Source organism: Leuciscus leuciscus, assembly GCF_965113295.1.
Source record: "Leuciscus leuciscus genome assembly, chromosome: 13".
NCBI classification, from domain to species: Eukaryota; Metazoa; Chordata; class Actinopteri; order Cypriniformes; family Leuciscidae; genus Leuciscus; species Leuciscus leuciscus.
This window is the reverse complement of record NC_138737.1, coordinates 13,118,470-13,138,904: the sequence shown is the minus strand read 5'-3', so window position 1 is coordinate 13,138,904 and position 20,435 is coordinate 13,118,470. Positions and strand designations below refer to the sequence as shown.

At 41.7% G+C, this 20,435-nt stretch overlaps 2 protein-coding genes across 6 annotated transcripts in view; both read right to left on the bottom strand.

The window, feature by feature from the left end:
- The window catches only part of LOC309512550 (tumor necrosis factor receptor superfamily member 5-like), a 21,997-nt gene extending 13,610 nt beyond the window's left edge, over positions 1-8,387 (bottom strand). For 2 of the 5 annotated variants that reach the window (XM_082188203.1, XM_082188201.1), the window contains exon 1: positions 6,962-7,173. The gene's annotated coding sequence lies outside the window, so the exon portion shown is untranslated. Of the gene's footprint in view, positions 1-6,961; positions 7,174-8,199 lie in introns of those variants that run through there. The other 3 variants (XM_082188200.1, XM_082188202.1, XM_082188199.1) reach the window with 3 other exon arrangements.
- LOC309512559 (tumor necrosis factor receptor superfamily member 5-like) lies at positions 7,476-20,435 on the bottom strand. The gene is made up of 7 exons (XM_082188216.1): positions 20,344-20,435; positions 11,106-11,640; positions 10,420-10,545; positions 9,074-9,229; positions 8,862-8,946; positions 8,624-8,783; positions 7,476-8,150 (listed from the first exon to the last, which is right to left on the bottom strand). The coding sequence occupies exons 2-7, from the start codon at positions 11,224-11,226 to the stop codon at positions 8,082-8,084; spliced, it is 717 nt and encodes a 238-aa protein (XP_082044342.1). The 5' UTR covers positions 11,227-11,640; positions 20,344-20,435; the 3' UTR covers positions 7,476-8,081.

Here is a 20,435-nt window from a genome sequence, read left to right as displayed (position 1 = left end):
GTCTCTCCATAGGAAATGAATGACTTCCGGTCCGACGGCTGTCGTTTGTCGTTTGCAGTGGAAAGGCGGCTTACACATGCCACTATCCACACTGGCACATGCCAATAATGCAGTAACGTGCGGTGAAATCTTGTCATGGGTAGGCTTGCAATTCTGACTTTATAACATGCAATTGCGACTTTATTTCACGCAATTCTGACTTTATAACACGCAATTGCGACTTTATTTCACGCAATTCTGACTTTATATCTTGCAATTCTGAGAAATAATGACAGAATTGCGAGATAAAAAGTCGCAATTATCTTTTTAAATGTTTTATTCTGTGGCGGAAACAAGCTTCCATACCTCCTGGCCTCTTCCTCCCATCCATCCTCCCTGACGCGTACCGTTACGGTAGGGCCGGCCCAGCTATCGGTAGGCGCCGGCGGTGCCGCGGTAGCCTACCTGAGAAAATGTTTTGGAAAAGACGGGCTATGGACCCAACCAACTCTATAGGAGGGGAGGGGAGAACTCCCTATCATGGTACAACCCATGCAGAGGCTGCGCGCTGCGGTGTCAGAATGCAGAACGTGTGTAGTAGCCTAATGTAACTAACGTGACAAATGTGAAAAAAATAAATAAATCCTCGACCGGCCCAAAAGTGAAGCGGCCGGGAATTCTCCCGATTCTCCCGATTACCCACCCCGGGCCTGTTGACAGCCAACGCTAGGCGCCGCTAGATGCTACCCAGACAGCAAGCCAACATTGAATAAACATTGTTTTTCCATCTGAATCATCATTATGGTTGACATTGAAATTTCAATGCAAAATAAATGTTGAATCACTGTTACCATATCGATGAAAACCTGATTTTATTAATGTTGATGGCAACAATATTGGAACAACATTGATCTATAGTTATATCTTTATGATTGATTAAGCATTGATATTTGGTTTACCGGGCGATCGCTGAATGTGTTGAAAAGTCATTGATTTATAGTTGACCGGGAAACGACGCTGTTGTTGAAAAGTCATCGACATATAGTTGACCGGGAAATACGATTGAAAATGCATCGATTTTTGGTTGACCGGGAGATCAACACCAACATACTGCACCGGACACAGCTCATTTCTGGACCCTTGGCACAATCGTACAGGTAAGCTTGCTTAATGTTCGATATATGAATGAATTGTACCAAATCAAATACTGTTAGGCTGATCATTAACATGATGGTTAGTGTAGTAAGTTACTAACTTAGTAACTGACGCAGTGCTGCAGTCACTGAAATAGATTTTTGTTTTACCAACGTGTCAAAATCTGCCAAAAGTACTTCGTGGTTCTCTTCTAGGTTATAAAATTAGCAAAACCTCCGAGTCCAGTCCAGGTAATTTTATATATGTTTTGTGTGTATAAAAGTGGTTGTGTTATACATGAACGCGTTAACAATTCCGTTTTTGTGACGCATGCGCATTATTAACAGCTTGTTTACGTTCAGTGTCTTGTAGCGCGCAGTGCAAACAACAAATGCAGTCTTTTTGTAGACCGAGGTGGGGAAGCGTTTAAAAACTTTTTATTTGCCCTTTGTAAGTGTGAATTACATCTCTATTTTGTTCTTAGCACTGAATATCATGTCGTCATATCAGCGTCAAGATCGAGTCAAGACACAAACATAGTCTACTAACGTTACGATCAAGTTTTTTTTATGACTGTTAAATTCAAACATTGTGAAACTGAGTTAAAGCTAATCTGTAAATCCGTATGTCTTCCAATTCAGTTTACAGGTATTTGTGCAAGCACTGGCAGAGCAAACAGGTACTTTAGCTTGAAATCATTCTTTGTCAATTCATACTGCATGCTATTTTGGGATAAATTATGTCCTAACTATTTATCTGTCTGTATTTTATTATTATGAATCTGTATTTTCTTTTCACATTATAAATATCATTAATAAATTATGGGTAAAATAAATTCTAAACATGTCTTAAAATCTAATGTAGTACACCAAGTTCAATTTAAGATGCCTACTCAATTTACTCATTTAAATTATATTAATGTATTTAATAATCAGATTAAATGCATATTTAAACTGTTTCAGGCCTCCATGTGAACAATGCTCAAGGTTTTGTGGCTATTAACTTGAATATGTGAATAAGAAGTGTACATCTACAAGTGTAGATGTGTGAATATAAATAATTTTACATTTTGACACCCAGCATAATCAAAATTAAGGGTAATCACAATTATGTTACCATATTTACAGCCCTAATTTAAATTGTATTACATTACTGAATTTGGAAATATTAGCCTCAACTGACTTTTTCTTTTTTTTCAATAGATTTGGCCTCGACTAGTCAAGTGAAGAAAGCTCCTCTCATGAGATTGCAACAGAAAGCAAGCAAGAGAAATGAAGACGACAGCAACAGAATGCTGAAGATGAATCCAGAATTGTGAGTGTCATTATATATATATATTTTTTATTACATGACGAATGAACATGAAAAATTTAAACCTAACTGGGCAATCACACAATGCCTTTGTTCAGACCTGGAATTTGCATGTGTCTTGGGTGATTTATGTGTATTTATTGCCATAATTCACGATGACACATCAATCACTATAACAAAAAGTGAAAGGGTTAGTTGACCCAAAAGTGTAAAATTGTTGTCATTTCTCACCCTCATGTCATGAAAAGACTTTCGTTTATCTTCGAAACTCAAATGAAGATATTTTAAATCCGAGCAATTTCTGTCCCTCCATTGACAGTCCACACAATTACCATTTTGATGCTTCAAAAAGTTGATAAAGAGATCCTAAAAATAACCCGTATGAATTGAGCGGTTTAGTCCAAATTTTCGGAAGAGACTCGCTCGCTTTGTGATGAGATTGAATTTAGACTTTTATTCACGTATAAACATTAATCAACAAACATAAACAGAAGAAAAAGCAAATGTGGACTAAACTGCTTGGTTCATATGGATTAATTTTAAGATGAACTTTTTGAAGCATCAAAGTGGTAGTTGCGTAGCTGTCAGTGGAGGGACAGGAAGCTCTCAGATTTCATCAAAAATATCTTCATTTGTGTTTCAAAGACGAAAGAAAGTCTTGCAGGTTTTGGAACGACATGAGGGTGAGTAAATTACAGAATTTTTTTTTTTTTGGAGTGAAAAACCCTTTAATAAAATAACATGGCCTAGACCTCATCAGAACAATCGAATCTCAATGCATCTTGGGTGCGTTTACACCAGTACTTCGAGTTGTTCACTTGTGCGTCACCCAAGATGAATGTTAATGCCAGGTGTGAACGGCACTACTCTGTGACCACACAATCATCTGAACAGAATGGATCATCTGAGAGAGATATGGTTGTCATTATGCTATGTAACTGTTTGATGATGGTTTTGTTTTGTTTGTTTTGATTTTTTTGGTTAGAAGACCTCAGCTAAGTTCCTGAAAAGGCTTCTCCCAAGACCTTCAAGGACCTGATCGACTCTGCAGAATCTGCTATGAAAGGTGATGAAACTGATGATTCAGGTTAGACTATAGTTCAGAAAAAGATTATCTATACGCGTTCATGCATTTTTTGCTGAAGTTGTCACATCTGTTATTTAGAATGGGGCAGCGATCTTGCATCGATTCGTCTCCTCCTTGATTTGATTCTACCATCACCACAAGGCTGCAAGAGACCTGGATAGATGTCCTCATATCAAGCTGAACAACACCTTGTCTTCAAAAAGGTAAATTTGGACCTATTGTCTGCCTAAAAATATTGCCATTTGGGTTGATTGTATTGTGGAAAACTAATATAAAGACGGCCAATTGGAGAGCTGACTTTGTGTTATTTTTGTCTTTGGCAGGGACCAGCATACAAGAACACCTTGATTGCATTAAAGAGACCCCACAGCGTACCTGCTCGCTGCCGGTGATGCTGATATGACAATAAACTCAAAGACTACTACTACCTGCTCGCTGATGGGACAAAGAGGAACTGCATTCATGGATGATACACAACTGTCAACAAGTAGTTTTCTGCAATCTTGTTCAAATCTACCTGTCATATTTGTTCATGTCTAGGCAAATTTGATTATTTTTTGCATTTAATTTTTTCCTTCTGTGCAACACCTCGTGAATGTGATAATTTGACCTTTACACATCTGGCATATGTTTTAAAGGAGCCATTTTGCCCATTTGTAAATAAACTTTGGATTTATACATCTGTCTGAAGACTCTTGATATATAATAGTGTAATTTTTTTTTTTGCACTGAACAGAATACTTTATTAATAATAACACTTATAGTGTAATGCAATTGAATTATTATAGTGAATTAAATGTTCCATTACTTTTTAACGTCCTGGCTGTAGATAAAGCAGGCTATTTAATTTATGGCATTACATTTAAAATTAACATTTAAAAACGATTGAAATTCCATTGAAATCACGTTGATCCTTAGTTCAGTTGAAATTTCAACATTGTTTCAATATTCCTGATAATTGAAATACCATTGAAATTCCGTTGATCTATGGACAGGATTTCAACGTTGTTTCAATATTAAAACAGGGTGCAAAATGATGTAGAATCAACATCAGAATTCGATGTTGATTCAATGACTTAATGTTGAAAACGGAATGTTGATTTAACATAGTTTCAATGACTGTTTGCTATCTGGGTAAGTATCGGGAAGCGCGGATTGAGTGAGAGCGAGTGCATCACGTGACATGAAGCAAGCTCGGTCTCTGCATAGACATGTATTCGGTTGTTAAGTCGTGACGTAACCAATACTCTTTCCGGGTCCAAAGTCCAGGTCCTCTCTACCTACCTACCGCTTTCGCTGGTGTTTTGGTTATTATTGAGTGTTTTTACAATGCCGCAGTGCTGTTCCCGTGTCCCGAGCTAACTCACTTCAACCTCGTAAATCTTCTTTTTCATTGATGCCTGGACTCTACCCTTAATTATGCCACCTGAGTGATGAGCTACACTAACCACTCTGTTGGTGTTAAAGGAATTTAAACCCTTTTTGACCGCCAAGGGTGCCTCACTAAGAAGGACGTGATCGTAAATAAATTTACAGGTTCCACCGTTGTTATTTCTGGACGAGAGGAGCGCTTGGACCCAAAACGTCACGCGTGACGTCAGACTTAACAATCGGATAGAAAGGCTAGATAGCTTACCGGCGCTGAGAGCCAATGGGACCCGACGACGTCACACGGCGGCCATCTTAGGACAGGACCGCTCGTCCAGTTATAACATTAAAGTCTATTGTGCATGTAGTGCTGAAATAACTATATTTTGCTCAATTTTCAACCGATTTTCAAACGGCTTGGTGTGTCATAAACGTCAGGGATGCGGCTATTTAACTGCATACTTGTGAAAAATTATAGCCACAAACGGCATCAGCACAAATCATAGCCACGTTAATAAGGTTTGTAATAAACCAAACCGTTTGTAAATCCGTCAAGAATTCAGCAAGTTACGAGCATTTTAGTTGGCGTATGTCACTCACCTTCCGTCCACAGCAGCAGGGAGCAGCAGCCATAGGCAGCAGCGCAGTCTCCTGACCTAAGATGGCCGCCAAGTGACGACACAGCTGACTCCGCCTTGAGCCATCTAGCCTTTCTATCCGATTGTTAAGTCTGACGTCACGCGTGACGTTTTGGGTCCCAAGCGGTCCAGAAATAACAACGGTGGAACCTGTAAATTTATTTACGATCACGTCCTTCTTAGTGAGGCACCCTTGGCGGTCAAAAAGGGTTTAAATTCCTTTAACACCAACAGAGTGGTTAGTGTAGCTCATCACTCAGGTGGCATAATTAAGGGTAGAGTCCTCAATGAAAAAGAAGATTTACGAGGTTGAAGTGAGTTAGCTCGGGACACGAGACACAGCACTGCGGCATTGTAAAAACACTCAATAATAACCAAAACACCAGCGAAAGCGGTAGGTAGGTAGAGAGGACCTGGACTTTGGACCCGGAAAGAGTATTGGTTACGTCACGACTTAACAACCGAATACATGTCTATGGGTCTCTGCCTCAATGTTGATAATTCAAGACAGCATGAGAACTGACTGCGCATGCGCAAATCTACGTAAACTACGTTCTATGGACCAAAGAGGCACTGCTAACCTCTGCCTCAATGGCCATGGCCTTGAATTTCCTGCATGAAACAAGGGTTTTAGGAGCAAACAATGGCAAAATGAGTATATTATGTGTATTCCTGAAATTTTTTGTTACAAAAATTAATATTTGGAATAAAATAAATGCAATTAATAATGTGGTGAATTAATAAAGCTCTTGGAATTAATAAATGTAATGTCAACATTTCCTTTGGTGAGGCACTGCCTAAGACCGGATGTGCCATTGGCTTCTGTGCGTCAGATGCCATGTCACTTAATGTTAATACCGCCTCTCTGAATTTGGTGACAGTGTGTAACATTGAAGTTATTGACTGTGTTTGTAGTAACGCTTATCGGGGTTTTGCACTTTGCAGACAATCCCTTCGGAGTCTTTTGTCCACTGCGAAGGAAAGCTCGTTTTAAAATTAGATGAGGAAAATTAGATTGTAGCTGCTTGTCTACGTTACTACGATTGAAAAGATGTGTTATTTGTAGTAACAACGTTTGGCTCACGAGTTATTGATCCAGGAAGTTCGAACAGTTTCGAAGCTTTCACTTTCACATAGATTAGCCTAAGTTGTTTTTATTGTTAGGCTACCCTTGTTTTATGTAGCCTAACAAATCGTATCATGCTTTATGTAGTGTAGCCTATATACATTTCATTGTACTTTTATATTCTTCTTATAAAGCATCGTGATATATATATATAATTATAGCCATAAGAGATAGGCCTAGATGAGAATAATAAGTTTTGCTACGCAGAACCTGTTATGTCTATCACGATATCACACAAAATATTTAATATATGAATCACAGTCACGACTACGAAAACCTACTAACTCGAATGTACGAGTCAAAAACACAAGTTCTTACCGCTAAAGTTAATTCGGAGAGGAAATCTTTTGAGGAATATTCCTTCCTGACCTCCGAGATTTTTGGACTGCAACAAGTAGCCTACTTTCGTTTGCTCCAATATATCCCACTATAATTCCAGCTTAGCTACCGACAGAGGTAGCCAGAGAGCATTCTGCAAAGCGCGACCAATAACTGCTTATTTTACCCGCACCTGCTTATTCCACATTCGAGTTATTATTATTCATCACCTGACATAAATAGGCGACCTACACATCCTGATGTTACGTTAGTCAGGCTAGTGCCATATTTAATTTTAACAGGAATAAAAAGGCTGCCATAGATAGTGTTTTCAGTGGATTGTTAACAACATGCCAACTGTTCAAATTAGTAATGTTAAATTAGTAGACAAAAACACATGTCTTTGGTGCTTGTAAAAATGCTGCCTTTAAGACGCTGTATGAGTTATTCAAAATTAATATGTGATTGCACTTACAACCAGAATAAATTGATGTAGGCTATAATGCCCCGATGCTGCCATTGGAGTTGAGAAGTTTAATAAATCAGAAATCACTAAATACAAAAGTACACATATTCCCACTGCACCCACTGTAAGTGATCACTCTACTTTCTCTTAAAAAAGATACAGTTTCCCTATAGCAATGAATACATTTAAGTAACAATCAATACAAATACATAATTGCGAAAACGTTAGGCCTTCTGAATATTTTGTTTCTGTAAACAAGTGCTGTTATAGAAAGTGATTGAGGCAGATAGTTTTGTAATATGCTTAATATTAGCACATGATCATATTGCTGCATTTCTTTTTAAAGACTTTTATGAGTAAGTCACTTCATAAGTAACTTAATGGCAGATCTCATTTAACATCACAAAGTCATATCATTCATAATAGCAAAGTCATTATTGTTATTTTGGTTTTGTTTCAAGGACTTAAACCACTGGACTTCAGTCATGCCTGCTTTTGAGTATAAAGTGTAGACATTTCTGTTGGGTAGTTCAGATTCTTTAGTGTAAATTGTTCTTCCAAGCTCTCTGACTACTGAACCACGTCAAGGTCACAGAACACGGAGAAGACGCCAATTCAGTCACGCTCCCATAATAAGAGGACCGCTGGAGAGATTCAAACATGCAGGGATTCAGGCATGAAGATCCAGCAGGTGGGTGACTGACACTGACATTTTTTTCCTCCCTGTAAACAAACATATGTACATAAATTAGGTTTATTATAACTTTGTCACCTGAATGCCTAGAATGAAGGAAGTTATCACTTCTTTTGTGGGTTGTGCTGGATTTGCAGAGGTTTCTTCAATAGGATACTGTTGAGTGTAACACCAACCAATATCAGTCAACATCCAGGCAATTAAACATGTTAAGTATAATAAACAAAATATACAATTAATGATTTCACATAATTTCAATTGTTTTATATAAATGTAAAGAGTTAAAGCACTTACTTTAAGTTTACAACCTATAACAAAAGGAAAAAATATATATTTGTGGTGAAAATACAAACATTAAACTGATCTCTATACAAGCAGAATCACATTAATTCATTATAATTAATTGTTATCTATACAAGTTTCAGCAAAAATCCATCACATAAATTAAACCATTCTACACTTTGTGAAAATTTTAATTCAGATAAATCCTGCATGTACTCACTTGTGATCTGCAGGTGAACTGTAGACTAATGTAAAACCATGCTAATGATGTTAAAACCACTGCAAATATGAGACCATATCTTTCCCGTCTTTTCGGTGTGCATGTGATATCTTTTACAGAGCTGCCATTTTCTGTCTGTATTTCATTTCTAGCTGTACAACTGAGATCAAATAAACAATTATAATTAATAACATAAAAACGCAAAAACTACAGGGAATACAAATAATATTTCACCTACTCTGTCCATTTGGTGCAATTCAGACCTGATGGAGAATAAAACCCAGGAGTGCAGTCCACACAAACTGTATCTGAAGTCTTTGTTCCTGTAAGCAGATGTACAGACTGAAACCTCAAAAAAAACCCTTTTTAAATGTGGGTAAAAGCATACCGGTACTGTACTCTTAAATGTGGATTTTTTAAAATCAATTTTTAAGCACATAAAAACAGTACCTAGTGTTTTTGTTTCTTGTCCTGGTTTGCAAACACTGTGTTTTATAGCATGACGGCACTGTGAATTGGAGTAACCAATGCAGTGATATCCATCAAGTACATCACAGATGGTGTCTCTTATTGTAGTGCATTTACTCTGAATGTAAAGGCCTTGACCTAAAAGACAAGAGCACATATAGCAACACTTTTGTTTATAGGCAATAATGCAATATTTCAAATAAAAATACATAAAACAATAAAAAATAAACATAGCCTATACTTTTAAAAGTTTCTGCATGTGAAGCACGTATGAGATTAACAGTATTTTTATTTATTTATTGTCCAGATTCTTAAATGTAATCAATAAATTCAATCCAAGCAAAAAGACACTGTATGGATCTTACCAATCAAATGAAATCAGTATCAACAAAATCCATCTTTGGATTTACATAATACTGTTTAATGCAGCTCAGATGTGGCATAAATAGATTGACATATCAATTATAATTGCATAAATTATGTTAAGAGATTAATGTTTTAAATATAACCTTTTTAATCTAGAAATATTAAATTATTGAAAAACTGAAATAATATGCTTTTTAAATATGAAACTAAAACCGCCAGTAGGTGGCGGCAAGTCACTGTCTTAATGAGTGAGTTGAAGCTTTAATTCAACCGATTCGTTCAAAATACTAATTCATTTAACTTAGAAAACGACTGTCTTTATGAATGGGTAGCCTATTTGAATCATTTAGCCTACTCATCTGTTTCGTTCAAATAGTAGCCTACGCACATTTAAGCAATCGGCTGTAAGCTCTATGCAAGAATTCTGCGACGCTTCTTTGAAAATATTATCGTTAGAGTTATTGGATCATAACTTTGGAATCCTTGATGGTTCCAAAGTAATTATCCAAAACGCAAATTGCCTAATTAGTTATGGCTTATGTGCGCTTTCGAAACACTGCTTCATGAAGCTTCGAAACCTTTACGAAATACAAATCAAACGGCCAAAGACACATAATTTTACTGTTTCGAAATTTCAATTGTTCACCGCTGGGGGGCGATGATCTCTGTGACTGTGAACCCCTTGAATAATGCAGATTAACTGAGATCGCCACCCAGCGGCGAGCCTTTGAACAATTGCCCATGGTATTTACCTGATCTCTGATCAGTTTTATACATTTGCAGGCGTTTTAATGACATTTGAATAATTAATAGAAATAGTTACTTATTGGCCTATTTAGCTGAGCAGCAACTTTAGTAATAAAGTCCTTGTTCTGTGGAAAACATAACACACTTTATAATATAATGTTTATAAATTAAATCACTTCATTATTTCAAGTCTTCAATTTGTGGAACATGCTCACCTGCATCACACACAGAGCAGGGATAACATATTATTAGTCTGTTGGGTTCATCAATGTAGGTTGATGCAGGACATGGAACACAAGTGGTGCTGGTATCTCCAGTACAATGCCAATAAACACGGTTTCCTACAAAAGTAAAATATGCTCTGTCAAGATCATGCAGTGACATCCTCAGTGTATCATGAGTTTCAAATATTTATATTGTCTTCTCAAATAAGTATATTCCTGCTGAAAAACTCGGCATAAAACAGCATGAATTCTATGTTGGTCCAGGCTGGTTAGAGCTGGTAGTTCTAGTGGTCCAGCATAGTCATTATGTTCTCAAAGAAAACTGAGCTGGTGTAGGTGGTCCACCAGCACTCCCGATTCTCATGCCATGGACCAGCAATCCAGCATGCAAAAAACATACTTTGTGCTGGTGACCAGCTGGATTTTTCAGCAGGGATGACTTTACTTTCTCAAGTGATAATCAATTCCAGTTTTTACAAGCATTTGATTACAGCCAAAAAAAAAAAAAAAAAACTTCGTTTACATGAGATGTACATTTTCTAAGAGCTGGACTGTATGATTAACTGAAAAATCTGAAACATAACTTCATTTTGTTTGCTTGATAAAATCTGAAAAGCTTTTTCAATGATTCAGTCAGTTCTTTAGGCAGACCAAACATTACACAGTGTATACTGTACCTGGCGCACACATGGGGCAGCATTCTCCATTAACCTTATATTCAGCACGGGCACATGTGCTGAGACACAATTTGAAATTCAAAGTAGCAGCAATGAATAAAACGATCCGAAAATTGACCATGGTTCAAGAGAGGATGTAAGCAAGAGAGATCTCCAGACTTCATAAACTCAGTTGGTTTCTTCAACATATTAGATAAAGTACTTGATTGTTAGACACATTGGTTTTCTCTTCACCGAGTGATGCCGTCAAGCTCCTTTGGTTTAAACTTGAGAGTAGGGAGTGCAGAAAGAAGTTATAGAAGCAAACCACAGTAAAATCATCTGTATGCTGGTTGAGGTTCAGTTCATCAACATGGATGTTTGAGGTAATTAATATAAAGCTCTTTAGATTCCTCATCAGTTGTTTATATCTTCAGGTTCGTTGGTAGAGCATTTGGATTCCTGGAGACCAAGATTACATTTATTTTTGAATATCACTTCACGCATTCCGTGTCTCCAGTTGAAATGGTTGAGCATGCAGGCAGTTAAATTAGAGCTGAAATGACAAAATGGACAAGTGTTGCTTTAAAGATGCACAAAGTGTACATGTTTACATTTGGTTCTTAATCATTTTCCTACACAACTGACATGATGACCTAAACCCAGATTTATTTTACATTTATGCATTTGGCAGATGCTTTAATCCTAATTGTCCTACATTGGTATACACACAGATATACATTTTTATCACTTCATGCATTTTATGGGTAATGAACCCATGACAGGGTACCATGCCCTGCTGTTTGAGCTATAAACAGTGTTTCCATAGAAAACAGATCCATATATACAACACCATACATAAGATTTGAAGCAGGGCTTCATTCCAAGACAAAAATAACAACAGGGGGGTATTTCAAAAAGCAAGGTTAACTAAGCATCACATATACCCTGAACTTTTGGTTGATAAAACCAGACCATGCTTACTTGGGGTATACCAGTTCCAAAAACATGACCAGTAGTAAGTTCAGTCAACCTACTGTTATACTATGTTCTCCGTGCTTGTTCCTGGACTTTTGTTTTATTTCCTGTTTCCTGTCGTGTATGCCACATTTTGTAGTCTTCTTGTTAGATTAGTTCCCTGATTCTACCCAGGTGTGTCTTCTTGTCTAGTCTATTACCCTGGCTGCATCCAAAATCGCATACTTCATTATATAGTAGGTGAAAAACTACTATAGTATGTCTGAATTCACAGTATCATAAAAGAGTAGACAAAAAGTACCAGGATGATCTACTACTGCCGGCGAGATTCTGAAGTGTGTATAAGATGGACACTTTACTATCCCATGAGGCCATGGGAGAGGATTTATGAATGACAGTGAAGCAATGCAACTGACGTAGGTCATGTGATAAGGACAGCATGGCAAATGCTGTATAATATGAATACACACATTCATATTATTATAGAACATACTTTTTAGCATTCGGGAAGTTATTACTTCTTCAAAATATGTACCTACTACAGACAGCCCTATGTGTATATTAACCCCAGTGTTTCCTGTGTTCATGTTCAGGTTTTGGTCACAGAAAAACATTCTCAACAGAGCGCTGAATCCAGGAGTCCTCATGGAAACTGACTCTAGAAGAAGTGCGTCATGCTTCTTTTGTTTAATGGTGATTTACATTCTTATTGCATGAATCGCCATATTTGAATTACTTTAAGTAAACAAGAATTACATGATAGAATTTTATAAGTATATTAATTTAAAAAAGAAAGAATGATTGAACTAAAAAAAAAAACAGGATGTGCTTGCAAAGATATGCCTGCAGGTATATATATTTTGTATTTATTTAGCCATTTACTTCCACATTTGTTGTGAGAGGCCTATCACATATGTATTTTATTATAGAAATACATTATATAGAAAATGTCATGATTTCATTCAAAACGTTTTGAATGCACATCTATGATGTGTGAGATGAGAATAAAATGAATGGATCAGAGTATGAATACTTTGAAGTACACTAAGTCTGGAACATAACCAATGTTCAGAGAGTAAGTTGATATGGCTACTTGTATAGCTTGAAAGTTACCTCTGAAAGCAAGAGCAAGAAAATGTAGCTGCAGCTTTCAATCAACTTCCATAGCCAATTAAAGGTATTACTTGGTGCACCTTTATCAGCTGTTGTTTTTCCACTTGAATTTCACTTGAATAAAAATTATTATTATTATTATCTGATCAGAGCAATGAGCATTAATGTTTGATCAGTGCAGATTTCAAAGGGTGAGGACTGAAAGGGTGTTTCACAATCGCCACAGAATTAGCCAAACTTGGCCGACACAGTTGGCCTAATAAAGCGCAAAACATATCAGTCTAAAGCAGTTAAGTAAAGTTAGCAAATTATTCACAGATTCGAACTACCCGGATCAATAACTTGTTGGCAAAAACGTACTCGGTTACTAACGTAACCTCGGTTCTCTCTAGAGAGGAAACGAGTACTGCGTAAATCTTACGCTAGGGGAAAATCTCTTTTCCGCGAGATACTGAAGCCAAAAATTATCCTTAATTTTGAAATAATGTAAAACGCGTTGCGGCAGCATGCAGACACAGGCGAGACGGCTTGTGCGCCTATTGGCTGCCCTGCGGCAACTGCAGCAGCCTATCGATAAGGCCCACTCGTGACGTCAGCTCCAATGGGGGCGCTTCGCGCCCAATACGTCACGTCCCGCCAGAATGGGCGTGGTCTAGGGCTATAAACATAGCTTCGAGAGGCTAGCTCACTGGTTTTTCATCGCCGAAGCGAACCAGAGCGTGTGCAGGCACGGCAAGATACGCAGTACTCGTTTCCTCTCTAGAGAGAACCGAGGTTACGTTAGTAACCGAGTACGTTCTCTTACGAGAGGTACTCTCGTACTGCGTAAATCTTACGCTAGGGGAAACAGTGTAAAACGCCGTGCATGCTAAGATCCAGCACCAAAGTCCCAAGGGCAAGTGCCCGGGCTCATATAGTACATGATCATAAGGGACTCACAGAGAAGCCAGGAAAGAGTGGCTAGAATAGCATCATTCCTGTAATAATATAACATCTTATAAGGAGCAGTTATACTGATGATGTGTCGTACAGTCAGGGCGACCCCCGGCCTGGACTGACGAATATAGTGGGTCTTACACACTGCCCATAGAGCTGCGCGATCCAAAAGCGAGCATTTGCTCAAGCAGTTTCAGTATTCTGGCCCGAACACATCAGGGCAGACAGTACCGATTTTAGACCGAAAGCAGCTTAGCCTGCAAGGCGGGAACCTCTAGGTTATAAAACCTTATAAATGTAGACGGGGAGGCCCAGCCTGCCGCCATACAGATATCTTGCAAGGCAATCCCACTAGACCAAGCCCACGACGAGGCCACGCCTCTCGTGGAGTGTGCTCTGACTCCAAATGGGCACTGTAAGCCCTTAGAGGTATAAGCCAGCGCTATAGCATCAACTATCCAACTGGATAGGCTCTGTTTCGACACGGCAAGTCCCTTAGAACGTCCGTAGAGTGAAAACAAAGAGCTGCTCTGTCTGTCTGAAAACAGACGTGCGAGACACATAAGCTCTTAATGCCCTGACTGGGCAAAGGAAGCTTGCGTCTCCTTCCTCGTCAGAGACCGGTAAGGCTGACAGGGAATGACCTGCGCCCTAAACGGTGTGTTGAGGGATTTTGGAACATAACCGTGCTTAGGTTTGAGTATAACTCTTGAGTCATTAGGCCCAAACTCCATACACGTCGCGCTTACTGAGAGCGCGTGTAAGTCCCCTGTGCGCTTCACTGAAGCGAGAGCCAGAAGAAACACTGTCTTGAAAGACAGGTGTTTAAGATCAATCGTCTGTAAAGGCTCGAATGGGTCACCTTTCATGGCTTCCAGCACTGTAGAAAGGTTCCATACAGGGACTGAGGGAGGTCTGGGAGGATTCAGTCTCTTAGCTCCTCTAAGGAAGACGATGACTAAATCGTTCCTTCCTACTGACTGACCCAGCGTTGTTTTTGAGAACGCTGCTATGGCCGCCACATACACTTTGAGCGTGGAAGGGGTCCTGCCCTTGTCCAACAGCTCTTGTAGGAAGGAGAGAACCTCCGTCACCCCACAGTCTAGGGGCGACACGCCACGAGCTGTGCACCAGCTGGAGAACACTGACCATTTCGAGGAATAGAGACGTCGCATAGACGGAGCTCTAGCCTGCGTGATCGTGTTTAACACTCCGCTTGGGGAGGTCAGCGGGTACCCGTTGATGGCCCAAACATGAAGGGACCACAGCTCTGGGCGCGGATGCCAAAACGAGCCCTTGGCCTGAGAGAGGAGGTCCCTCCTCACTGGCACTGGCCATGGGGCAGTGCTTGCTAGCTGCATCAGAACTGGGAACCAGGGTTGGTTTTTCCAGAACGGCGCTACGAGTAGCACTGAGCATCCTTCTCTGATCCGTTCTATCACCTGAGGCAGGAGAAAGACGGGAGGAAAGGCATAGAGCGGGCGGCGGGGCCATACGTGAGCCAGCGCGTCCCTGCTCTTGGAGAAAAATTCCAGACAGTGAGCGTTTTCTTGAGACGCGAACAGGTCTACTTCCGCTCTGCCGAATTTCTTCCACAGCAGCTGGACTGTCTGTGGGTGTAGAGGCCATTCGCCTGTCGGAACATTGTTTCTGGACAGTCTGTCCGGTCCTACGTTCAGGAGCCCTGGCAAATGCGCTGCTCTCGGCGAGAGCAGGTTGCGCTGAGCCCACACCAGGAGGCGTTCTGTCAGCCTGTGCAGGTTTCGGGACCTGAGGCCGCCCTGGCGATTTATGTAGGACACCACTGACATGTTGTCCGAGCGGACCAGGACGTGGTGTCCTCGTATTTAGGGACAAAAACGCGTCAGTGCGTTGTCTACTGCCAACATTTCGAGGCAGTTTATGTGTAGAAGCTTCTCCCGTTCTGACCATTGGCCGAAGAACGGTCTGCCCTTGAGCAGTGCTCCCCATCCCAAGGTGGAGTCGTCCGTAGACACTACCTTCACACTCGAGGAAGTCCCCAGGCTAACACCTGATTGGTACAAGTCGTTTGCTTTCCAAGGTTTCAGAGCTGCGATGCATTTCTGATTGACCTTGAGACGAAGCAGACCGGAAGCCCACGCTCGGCGCGGTACTCGCGCTTTCAGCCAGAACTGTAGCGGGCGCATGCGAAGCAAGCCCAGCTGAAGTACTGATGATGCTGAGGCCATGAGACCTAGCATCCTCTGAAATTTCTTGAGCGGGACAGATGCGCCGCAGCGGAAAGAGCTCGCTGCGCGCTGAATGTCTAGTACGCGCTCTGGTGACAGTCGCGCTATCATAGACAGCGAGTCCAGTTCTGTGCCCAGAAAAGAAATTATCTGTCTGGGAGACAGAGAACTCTTCGCCCAATTGACCCAGATTCTCGAGGTGATCGAGCAAAATGGTCCTGTGCTCTATGAGCACCGAGTGAGATTGAGCTAGAATCAGCCAATCGTCCAAGTAGTTCAATACTCGCATGCCCTGTAGTCTGAGGGGTGCGAGCGGCTAGAGACAAGCCGAATGGTAGGACTGAGCACTGATATGCCTGGCCCTCGAAGGCGAATCTCAAACGTCGCCTATGACGTGACGCTATTTGTATTTGAAAATATGCGTCTTTCAGATCTATTGACACAAACCAATCTCCTCGGCGAATGTGCGTGAGGGTTTTTCTGGTCGTGAGCATTCTGAACTGTTGCTTCGCAAGCACTCTGTTCAGTTGCCTTAGATCTAGTATGGGTCTGAGACCCCCGTCTTTTTTCAGTACCAGGAAGTATCTGCTGTATAGCCCTCCTTCACTCTGAGCTTGAGATAAAGGCTCTATGGCCCCTTTGCTCAACAGTTTCAAAATTTCGGCTCGAAGTAGGTGGTGCTACTTCTGTTTTTACCGTAGCTTCGACGCGCGTCACATAGCGGCGAGGGCGTCGGCGAAACTGTAGCGAATAGCCTCTTTCTATAATGTCTAGCACCCACTTCAAAACCCCCGGGTAGCCTTGCCCATGCATCTGCACGAATGGCTAGGGGCTGAATGCGGAGCGCGCTCTGGTCGCTCAGCGACAGAGGGGCTTCGGTGTGCTGTAACATAAGCGTCGCGCTTCGAGGCAGGGGGCGCGCTGATAACAGCGGGCAGATTGCCCGCGCTCGACTCCTTTGCGGTGGTCAACCGAGAGGGGAGGGCTGGGTGAGTCCCGTAGGACCTGTCATGTCTATGTGTGAATGTGGGCGCGGGATAGCGGGCACATTTACAACACTGAGAGCATTGTCCGCCTGAGCAGAGCGAATGCACGTTGGTTTTGTTTTTACAGAAACCTTGAGATATGCGGAACGTAGTGTTTGTGGGCACTGGGCAGTGGGCACATTTACCACGTTTAATGCGCAATCGACCTGGGTCGATTTCATGTGCGCGAGCCCTGTGTGACGGGCTGTGTTTGTGTGTAGGAATTTCGTCTACATTCGTAACACCATCGGCCGTGGCCGGGACACCAGAAAATACACTCTTATGGGATTTATCTGGGTAGCCGTAAAAGCGGCGTTTGTGTGCAGGCAAGCGGGCTGTTTCGCCGACTTGTTTACTGCAGAATACACTGGAACAGTCGCATTTACTGGAACTGAACGAGCGAGAAGTTGCCATAGAAACAGAGAGCGTCAACATGCTGGCGTTTGTTTGCAGGCGTGCGTGTATTACAGCAGGCTTGTTCACTGCAATATTGACATTTCCAGTCGTCTGAACTTCAGAGGCGGAAACCATAGAAACAGAGTTTGGGTGCAGGCGAACGGGTTGTACCACGCGCTCGTTGGCTGCAAAATACACATCTGCAGTCGCCTTTTCAGGGAACTGCCAGAGCGAGAATTGACGGCAAAAAGTGTGTTTTGCCGGTAGACCCGGGATTCGATCGCGGGTCTCTCGCGCGAAAATCTGACGATCTACCACTGGACCACAGAGGAAGACACATAGATATTCAGTAGCGCGAGTATTATCAAAGAGCGTCAACATGCTGGCGTTTGTTTGCAGGCGTGCGTGCAAAACAACAGGCTCGCTCACTGCAATATTGACATTTCCAGTCACCTGAACTTAAGAGGGGAATGAGAAATGTGTCAGGAGTGGAGGTTGGCCCGGCCGCAGCGGGGCTAAAAACACCCTTTTCTCCTTTCGCCAGTGACGCACGGGAACCATAGAAATGGTGTTTGGGTGCAGGCGAGCGGGTTGTACAGCGCGCTCGTTGGCTGCAAAATGCACATCTGCAGTCGCCTTTCAGGGAACTGACAGAGCGAAGCATTGGCGGCATAATATATCTGCCGTTAGACCGGGATTCGAACCCCGGTCTCTCGTGCGAAAAACCTAAGATTCCGCCACTGAGCCACAGGGGGGAACACAAAGGTGTATAGATGCATGAGCATATAAGAGAGCGTCAACATGTTTTCTTCGGCGTTTGCTTGCAAGCGTGCGTGTTACAACAGGCTCGTCTGCTGCAATATTGATATTTCCAGTCGCCTAATCAGGGAACTGAGTTGTCTTTTCGCCGGTGAGTGACGCGTGAATGGGGCGCAAGGGCAGGGTAGCTTTCTTGTAACGTAAAGAAAAACTAACCCCGATCGTCCGCTTCCAGCCTCCCTTGTGAACGGCGCAGTTTGCGCGGCTCGAACAGAGGGAGAGAGAAAGCTAGCCCCGTGACCGTCCGCTCCTGACATCCCCTGTGAACGGCGTGGTTTGCGCGGCTCGAACAGAGGGAGAGCAGGTATCATCCCCCAAGCAGGCAAGGCAAGCGGGCGAACCGGCGAGCTTTGCGGGTTGGGGGGGGGGCGGAGGAGCAGTCTCGGAGAAGGATGCCAGGTGAGTCCTCAGAGTCACCATAGGCAGTAACTGGCTCGCAGTGAGGGCGGTCGCCGTCAGCGAGCGCAGGAAAGGGGCGTCTTGAAAAAGACGCCCGGCTCTTTTAGTGCAATGAGAGTGTGTGTCGCGGCGGCGAGCACACACACATACACAAAACACAGTAGCAGAGAAAGGATATAACGCCGGATAGCGCAGCAGGAAGGCGACTGAAGGCGGCGCGGCCAGCGGCTTCAGAGTGTCGACTCGTCCCGCTGAAAGGCTTTTTCAGACGGCGCGGCTTCTCTCCGGATCCAGCGATGCGAGAGCTTCGCTGAAGAGATGAAAAATCAGTGAGCTAGCCTCTCGAAACTATGTTTATAGCCCTAGACCACGCCCATTCTGGCGGGACGTGACGTATTGGGCGCGAAGCGCCCCCATTGGAGCTGACGTCACGAGTGGGCCTTATCGATAGGCTGCTGCAGTTGCCGCAGGGCAGCCAATAGGCGCACAAGCCGTCTCGCCTGTGTCTGCATGCTGCCGCAACGCGTTTTACATTATTTCAAAATTAAGGATAATTTTTGGCTTCAGTATCTCGCGGAAAAGAGATTTTCCCCTAGCGTAAGATTTACGCAGTACGAGAGTACCTCTCGTAAGAGAAACACCTATTTTCAATCGTAGTAACGTAGACAAGCAGCTACAGCCAAATTTTGTATGGTAATACACTATTACAGTGACGTTATTGAATATTGTTCATAATAAAACATCATAAATATTATGCAAAAACACATTTTCCCAAAATAAGTAGTGTAGTATAACCAGCAGTGATGTGTGAACTGAATTTGGTGACAGTGTGTAACATTGAAGTTATTGACTGTGTTTGTAGTAACGCTTCTCGGGGTTTTGCACTTTGCAGACAATCCCTTCGGAGTCTTTTGTCCACTGCGAAGGAAAGCTCGCTTTTTTTTTTTAGGACAATTAAGATTGTAGTTGCTTGTCTATGTTACTACGATTGAAAAGATGTGTTATTTGTAGTAACAACGTTTGGCTCACGAGTTATTGATCCAGGAAGTTCGAACACTTAACTGTGAAAAGCTTTCACTTTCACATAGATTAGCCTAAGTTGTTTTTATTGTTAGGCTACCCTTGTTTTATGTAGCCTAACAAATATTATTATCATACTTTATGTAGTGTAGCCTATATACATTTCATTGTACTTTTATATTCTTCTTATAAAGCATATATATATATATATATAGCCTATACGAGCCTAGATGAGAATAATAAGTTTTGCTGTGCAGAACATGTTATGTCTAAGATCACACAAAATATTTAATATATGAATCACAGTCACGACTACGAAAACCTACTAACTCGAATGTACGAGTCAAAAACACAAGTTCTTACCGCTAAAGTTAATTCGGAGAGGAAATCTTTTGAGGATCCTTCCTGATCTCCGAGATTTTTGGACTGCAACAAGTAGCCTACTTTCGTTTGCT